Source organism: Balaenoptera physalus (genome assembly GCF_965194825.1).
Source record: "Balaenoptera physalus genome assembly, chromosome: 10".
NCBI lineage: Eukaryota > Metazoa > Chordata > Mammalia > Artiodactyla > Balaenopteridae > Balaenoptera > Balaenoptera physalus.
This window is the reverse complement of record NC_138889.1, coordinates 75,369,627-75,377,827: the sequence shown is the minus strand read 5'-3', so window position 1 is coordinate 75,377,827 and position 8,201 is coordinate 75,369,627. Positions and strand designations below refer to the sequence as shown.

The 8,201-nt window shown below is 49.2% G+C and overlaps 1 protein-coding gene across 1 annotated transcript; it reads left to right on the top strand.

The window, feature by feature from the left end:
- The first annotated feature begins 421 nt into the window (after positions 1-421).
- LOC309667782 (serum amyloid A-2 protein) lies at positions 422-3,683 on the top strand. The gene is made up of 4 exons (XM_082476754.1): positions 422-533; positions 861-952; positions 2,863-3,001; positions 3,392-3,683. The coding sequence occupies exons 2-4, from the start codon at positions 865-867 to the stop codon at positions 3,552-3,554; spliced, it is 390 nt and encodes a 129-aa protein (XP_082332880.1). The 5' UTR covers positions 422-533; positions 861-864; the 3' UTR covers positions 3,555-3,683.
- The last annotated feature ends 4,518 nt before the right edge of the window (positions 3,684-8,201 follow it).

The following is an 8,201-nucleotide window of genomic DNA, read 5'->3' as shown; positions in this document are numbered from 1 at the left end:
AAGCTCAAGAATTTGGACATGAGCTCAAAGGATTTAATTTCTGGCACATCTGCTGTCTGGTCCAGAAGGGACCATCCTGAGGAAACGACCAGGAAAGCAAGGTCCAGGCTGAAGGAACATCCTCTAACCGCACACCTTCCAGCAGCTGGGGGGCCTCCATCCTGGAGCTCCACACCCTCTTCTCCGCAGCCCGGGTGGCCTCCCTTACAGTGGCCACCAGGCAGAACAGGACTTCCTATTTTCTCAGGGTTGCACAATGAGGAAAATGACCTGTGGATGAGGACAGCCATTGGACTCCAGTAAGTTACCCTTTGCAGTTTTGTAGGAGAAATGACCTGCAGGGACTCTCCCCCAGGCACCAGTCTGGCTTTCCTTCTCACCCCATGACCCCAGCACGGATGGTTCAGTATAAATACAGCCACCTGTCCCCAGCAGGTCTGCTCCACCGGTTTCAGGTGAGAAACTTCTCCAAGGAGTGCTTTCTTTGAAAACACTTACTTTAATTCTTCTGTTTTGTATTTGTCCTGTATAAGGTGAGTGCTGGCAGAATGGTGCATGGGAAATGCTTTTTGATTAATTACAGGCCGTTTTAGCAAGACACAGCTAGGCCCCAGCTGCCCTCTTCTTCCACCGTAGACACCTTGGTGACCTCTTAGACAGTCTTGGTTCAGGGTTGGTGGGTTCAGCGCTGAGGGCTAGCGGCTCCGAGTGAGGTCCTACTGCAATGTTCCCTAGGAGGACCACTGAGAGTCTAATGAGAACAAGTGGAAAAGAACAGATGGGCTCTCCTTGACATACAAATCCCAAAGTGGGTGTGCAAGGCTTGTCCGTGTCTCCCTGACCCTCTCCTTTCATTTCAGCACAATGAAGCTTTTCACAGGCCTCGTTCTCTGCTCCTTGGTGCTGGGAGTCCACAGCCGATGGTTTTCCTTCCTCGGAGAGGCTTATGAAGGTAAGGCTGATGGAGGGGGGGATGGCACCCAAGGGCCTCTGGGATTCACCCTGAGCACTCTTAAGGGTTGGAGCTACTGTCTTAGGTGGTGTTGCCCTATGTGGTAGAAGGTGCCAGGTGTTTGGGGAGCTTTTATTCAGACAGATTGAAAACCACAGGATTTATGTCAATCAGTTACTAGAGAAAGAACAATCATCATTCCCAGCTGAAATGGAAGTTTGACCTGAAGACATAAAATAAGTCTTGAAATGGTACAGCATTTCCCTCAGACCAATTGCATGAAGTAGGATGAAAGCTATCCATCTATTTCCCTTCTCTTCTTCTCTCCCTCCATCCATTTCTCCCTTCTTCCCTCCCTTTCTCTCCTCCTTCCTTCCTTCCTTCCACTCTTCTTCTTCGCTTCCTTCTTACCTTCCATTTCCTAATTGGATAATTCAGGGACCTTCAGCTTAGCTCTTGCTCCTGCTTCCTATACTCAGTGACACTGTCCCTGGTTTAGTCTGTTTCCCACCCTTTTCTAGCCTTTTAACTGACCAAAAAAACCGTGTGCGACCGTGGGGGGGAACCTAATAACATATATCAAGCTTCCAGTAGGAACTCGGCCCTTACATGCACTTCAGGGTGACCAACTCTCCTGCTTTGCCCAGGTCTGAGGAGTTTTCCAGGACACTTTCAACGTTAACTGGGGCAGTTCCAGGAAAACAGGGGCAGTTCTGGTTAGGCTGGGACAGTTGGTCACCTACTTACCTGCAGAATATCTCCGTGAGAGAGGCATCTTCCCCCATCTGAAGGGGAGAAAACCGAGGCTTAGAGCAGCCGAGTCCGTTGCCCAGGGACTAAGTGCCAGTCAGCAGGTGGCAGGACAGAAGTTTGAACCCAGCTGTGCATGAGGCCAAAGCTCTTGCTGGGTAGACTTGTCCTAGTACCACTTTCTCAAGCTGAGGGCTAGTCAATCTCAGCTGCATGTTGGATTCACCTGGGGAGCAATGAAAACTATTGATGCCTGAGACCCACCCCAGAGTGTGTGAGGTAATTGGCCTGGGGTGTGAGGTAGGTCTCATGGGACTTTCAGTACCTCCCCAGATGATTGGAAAGTGTAACCAGGCTGAGGAAAAGACCCATTGCTCAAGGGCTTGCTTCCTCAAGCAGCCCACATCATCAATACCGTCCACTAGAAAGTTCTCAAGATGCCATTCACGTGTCTAACAGGCAGGGGAATCAAGTCACAATTAGCACATTCGCGCAGCAGGAATACATTTCTTAGGCATCAGAGCAGAGGTGCTGCATGTCTGCCCCTTTCTCAGAATCTGTCTTCCATGTCACCTCCTCACTCACCCAAGTCCCCTGGATCTTATCCTATGCAGCTTCCTTTTATAACAGTGGTTCGGGGCCAAGGCAATTTTGTGTCCTGGAGATATTTGGCAATGTTTGGAAACGTTTTTGGTTGTCACACTTGGGGAATAGGTTGCCCATTAGTGGGTAGAAGTCAGGGATGCTGTTAAACGTGTTACAATACCCAGGACAGCCCTGAACAACAACGAATTATCTGGCTTAAAATTTCAATAGTATGAAGCTGAGGAATCCTGCCCTATAATGATAGCTCCCTTCTCTCCTTTAAACATATCACATAGAGCCCTAAGTGAGATGCAGTCCAGAGACAGCATCATAGGGGCCAGACAACCAGATCCAACACAGCTGTGCCCCTCCCCCCATAACGACTCTCATTCGAGTTACCAGGAGCAGGAAACTAGGCACAAAGAATGCTCTTCTCAACCTATGGCACTCATGGTGCTATGGCCACAGGATGAAACTGAGTCAGTGGAAGATTTTTCATTCCTTGATTCTTCTCTAAGGTGTGTCACAGCTTTCTGTCCACCTGATAATCCTTTCTCTATATGCATTCCTCCCAGGGGCTAAAGACATGTGGAGAGCCTACTCTGACATGAGAGAAGCCAATTACAAAAATTCAGACAAGTACTTCCACGCCCGGGGCAACCGTGACGCTGCCGAAAGGGGACCTGGGGGCGTCTGGGCTGCTAAAGTGATCAGGTACCAGGGGCCCTGAGGAGGCAGGGGTGGGTGTGAGAGCCTCGGACAGCCAGGAGGGGCCAAGCCCTGGAGAACTTCCTGTAGGGCTGTGGCCTCTCCTCCTCTTATCCACCCTCACCCTCTGTGTCCTGTGCGGGGTCTGAGTGGCTGAAGAGCAGAGCAAGGCTGGTGGGACAGACGATCCCCAAGCCTCCCCCATGGGTGCTGTTCACCCAGCATAAGGGGACCCGCAGGGCTGAGGTGTGCTGAGCCCGGGCAGCCTCAGGCTTCATCCCCTCTTTCCTAGCTCCTGTCAGAGTCCTTGATTCCTTGGAAAGAGGAGAGATGGGGAGGGTGGGCTGTTGCTCGTCAGCCCTGGAGTAATCCCCTACCTGCCCTCCTCCATTCCAGCGATGCCAGAGAGATGATTCCGAGAGTCACAGACTTTTTTAAACATGGAGACAGTGGCCACGGACTGGAGGACTCGAGGGCCGACCAGGCTGCCAATGAATGGGGCCGGAGCGGCAAAGACCCCAATCACTTCAGACCTCCCGGCCTGCCCGACAAGTACTGAGCTGCCTCTCACTCTGCTCAGGAGACTACGGGGCTGTGAGCCCCAAGGGCAGGGACGCTGAGCTAGTGAGTTCTCTGTCCACAGATGCCAGCAGATCTAATAAATGCTTAAGAGATTGAATGTTGAAAACTGTGTGTTATTCTTTGATATAAGGACAGCCTGTTTGTTCCCAAGGGGTGATGGCTGGACAGCCACGTGAAGGCCGAGTCTGTGCCTGTGTCTTGGGTGTCGGGGACACAATCTCAGCATCATACAGGGCAGACACCCTGCTCTACCCCTTCCCCTAATCAGACCCGCGCCCCTCCAGGCCCCTCTGGTCACAGTGGTGCTCTTTCTAGGCCCTTCTGTATTCAGGCCTCTTCACTCCCTGGCAGTTGTGTCCTGTCAGCTTCTCTGCCCTGGGGTCTAGTCCCCTTAGTTTGTCCTCAGTGGTGTCTGTGTTCGGGCAGGGGACACAGCCTCGGGAGGACTGGATCGTGGAATCCTACTCCAGCAACTGCACCTTGATCTTCTGTTCATTTCTCAGCAACACCTACAAATCCATCTATGAACCAATTTCTGTCTGTGCCATCCAGAAGTGCCTCCAAAGCAGCTTCCCTTCACTCTATATTCCTTGCCTTATGCAAGTGTCCAGGAACAAACATGTCAAGAAACGGAGGCATAGGGACAACATCAAGATTAAGTATCAGGAGGTTTTGTATTGCATTGGATATGTGTCAGGTCCTTGAGAAGAAGTCATTTTCCCTCCCTGGACCCTTCCCAACAGAGGAAAGCCAGCAGCATGTTACTTTTTTTTCCGGTCATGCCGCATGGCTTGTGGGATCTTAGTTGTCCCCCCAGGGATTGTAACCCAGGCCCACGGCAGTGAAAGCTCCAAGTCTTAACCACTGGACTGCCACGCAAGTCCCAGCATGTTACTTCTTATTGAGGAGAACAGTGTCTAATAAAAGGGGTTTGGGCCTGTTAGAGCCCAGGAATTATGAGTGACTCTATAAATCACAAATTCCTAGATAAACCAAGAACCTTCTTCCTTGGATAAAAACTTTGGTTTTGGTGTTCGGTTTTTTCAGATTACAGATTCCAAGAACTAAAATGATCTACCACTTTAAAGAGTGGTGAATAGGGGCTTCCGTGGTGCAGTGGTTAAGAATCTGCCTGCCAATGCAGGGGACACGGGTCGAGCCCTGGTCCGGGAAGATCCCACATGCCGCAGAGCAACTAAGCCCATGCACCACAACTACTAAGCCTGAGCTCTAGAGCCCGTGAGCCACAACTACTGAGCCCACACGCCACAACTACTGAAGCTCACGCGCCTAGAGCCCGTGCTGCGCAACAAGAGAAGCCACCGCAGTGAGAAGCCCACGCACCACAACGAAGAGTAGCCCCCGCTCGACACAACTAGAGAAAGCCCACGCACAGCAACGAAGACCCAAGGTAGCCAAAAAAAAAAAAAAAAGAATGGTGAATAGACTTCTGTATCCAACTTTTATTTCAAGTAATAAAAAGGCTGATTATTAAATTTTTCCTATTTACAAAAATTTGGAGAACTTGCCTTATCCAAACTTTCAAGGCATTCTTTCTCCTGCTTTTCCTTTCTTTCCCCTCATTTTGCAAAAATCGATACCTTCAGCACCTGGGATAGAAATCTAATCGTGAACATTCTCGTAACAGGAGTCTCCTTACAACCTGGGGTCTGTTGAGACTTTACCACTAGAACCCTAAACTCAGCAGTGCTTTGAGCCTGTTCTTGCCAGCCAATCTGCCACCGCACTCTCCCTCATCCCAGTTATCCTGCCCCTGCTTTATTCTGTCACACTCACTTTTGTGAGACACAGCCTTAATCCTCCTTAAACCTCTTCTACGTACACCTCTGACAGTGCCTTCTGATGGGAACTGGATGAGAAAGTTCTCTTGTGCCTAACTACCTTATAGACACACTTTTTCCTCCTCCTTGACAAGGAAATTAAACTCGTCTTTCCCCGACAGAGATCATTTCATCATTAATCATCTCCCCTTAGGAGTGCTCCTCAATCCCACTTTCAGAGTAGAAGTGTGTGCCGGTTATCAGTTTATTAACTCTGAGCTCCACAACCACCCTTCTTTGCCCCGCTTGTGATCCTGGAACTGGACCCTGTGATCATTTCTTCTGTGCCAGCTGGGCACGGTGTTAATCTCTGTCCTTTCAGGGCGCAGGAGGGACGTTGCAGGACACAAACACTTCCTGGTTTGTGCTTTCCTTCCGCCCAGCTCCTGTGGTACTCTCCTCTTGCACAGGACACCCAGTGACACTCACGCCAGGGAGGAAAATGTGCTTGTTCCTCACATGGGCAAAACCTTGCAGAGTCCAGACAGTCAGTAACGGCTTTCCCAATAAAGCACCACATTGAAAACCCTGACTTCAATCCGCATCACTCTTCACTCTTGCACGTTTTCCTCTTCCTCTTATAGTCAGACTTGTTGAAAACCTGCCCATCTGCACTTTCTGATTCCTCGCTTCTGACTCACACTTGAACCCACACCAGCCTGACCTCTGTCCCCACCACTCAGCAAAACAGCTCTGGTCACCACTGACCTCCATGTTGCCAAAACAATTGACATGTTTCTCTCCTCGTATCAGGAGGCCTCTGAGCCATGCTCAGCCCAGTTGTCCTCTCCCTCCTTCCTGGAAGGTTCTCTCTTGGCTTCACAGTACCACACTCTCCTTTTGCTTCCCTTCAGTTTTCCTTTACCTCCTTAGCTGGGTCTTTTCATCTCCCCAAACTCTAAGTGTCCCTCAGACTTGGTTCTGGGCTCGCACTTTTTATTTCTCTGTATTCTCCCCAACAAGCGCAGCAAATAGTATCTACATGCTGACGGCTCTGAAACTTATATCTCCCCCTCAGAACCTGGTTCCCAAGCTCCGTGCTTGTTTATCTGACTGGCCTCCTGAAACCGCTGATTGGATGGCTTCCAGAGATCTCACACTCTGCACATCCAAAGGGAACGCTCATCCCCCTCCAGAACTCTTCACCCCCAGGCCCCTCCAATTCAGCAAAGGACACGACTCTTCCCTCTGTGGCTCACCCCAGATATTGGGAAATGTGCTTGATGCTTCCCTTGCCTTTACCTCCACATCCAATCCACTAGCAAGCCCTGTGATTCTACTTCCAAAATTCATCTCTAGCCCATCAGCCTGGTCTCACGTGCACCTCCACGCTCCTGGCCACACCTGTTCTCACCTGGGTTCCTGCAACAGCTGTCTCAGTAGTCTCCCCATCTTCATGGCTTCCGCCTCTGCTTAAGTGTGACTGTATAGTTTATCATCTAAGCCAAGTCACCTTCCATTGTGAAAGGGGCATTACTGATAATTATACCTGGATGACAGGAATAAACTGGAACTGTCCTGGGCAAAACAGAGCATGTAGTTACCCTACCTCTCGGTCTAGCATACAAACTATACTCAGATCATGTCTCTCCCCTGCTTAAAATCCTTCAATGGATTCCCATGTCCCTTAGAATATAATCCAGGTGCTTATCATGGCTTACAAAGCCCAGTGTGATCTGTCCCTGGCCACCCTCCAGCAGCATCTCATGCCACCCCCTCCCAAGCTCCCCACTCTCCAGTATCACCAACAAACCAAGATGTTATTTGGCACAGGACGTTTGCAGGTGACATTTTCTCTGCCCACACACTCCTCTCCTTGCTTTTCACATGGATGGGAATGTCTCACCTGTGGGGCTCTCCCAAATTCACTCTTTCTTGAGAGAGGCCTTCCTGATCATCCTGGCTGACCTACTCTGGTTATTCTTCACATTTTACCAATTTTTAACATGTGGGATTCTTTTACTAAATTTTTTGGTTTATTCTTCTGATTTTTGTTTGGATTTTCTTTTGGTTCATCTTCCTCCCTGTATTATAAAATCAGTGAGAAAAGTGACCATTTCTCTCTTGTTCACCCCTAATATCCAGTACCTGGCATATAATGGCATCTCAACAAATGCTTATTGAAAACGAATAAATGAATGATTGACCTAATTTTTTATTTTACTAATACAAGAAAGGTTTTCTTTCAAAGAAGGTCAGACTAGTTATAAGGAACAGGAAGGAGCTAAGGAAGAGGGAGATAATAAAGATAAAGAAGAAGGAATAAGAGCAGAGTCAAGGGGAAGCAAGAGGCAGAGGGATCAAGCCCACAAAGCATGGTTAACCCCAAGGGGAGCAGAAACCTCTCTGGCTCTGAGAAAGGAACGAGGGTGAAGAGAGTGGGGTCAGAGGATGCAGCACATTTGAGATGGACGACAGGGACCTGCGGGAATCTGGTTGTACCTGCTCTTGCTGTAGGTGACTGTCCCCGGGACTCGTCACACTCCAGTGTGTTTGCCCGTTTTCTTGTCTGTCTTTAGAGCCAATAGGTAGGGAACCCAAGGGCAAAGGCCTGTCTCTTTCTTTTATTGTGTGTTGTCATTGTATCCACAGTGCCTGTCATAGGGCCTCACAAATAGTAGTTGCTTTATAAATATTTGTTGAAATGAATAAATAAAGTCTGAGAAGAGGTATTGTTCAGAAGTGGACAGAACTGGGAGGAGGGTTTGGGAGTTGTAGAAAGTATGGATGTGGTCTGGATCTGCAGAATGTGGTAATGAGTCACTTTGAGGTGACTACTAAAT

What these genes read in the sequence shown, in the direction of transcription:
- LOC309667782 (XM_082476754.1), top strand. Translation starts at nt 865, where the DNA reads ATGAAGCTTTTCACAGGCCTCGTTCTCTGCTCCTTGGTGCTGGGAGTC. An exon ending in CCTCGGAGAGGCTTATGAAG is followed by an intron (nt 953 to 2,862) that starts GTAAGGCTGATG and finishes CATTCCTCCCAG; the next exon opens with GGGCTAAAGACATGTGGAGA. An exon ending in TGGGCTGCTAAAGTGATCAG is followed by an intron (nt 3,002 to 3,391) that starts GTACCAGGGGCC and finishes CCTCCATTCCAG; the next exon opens with CGATGCCAGAGAGATGATTC.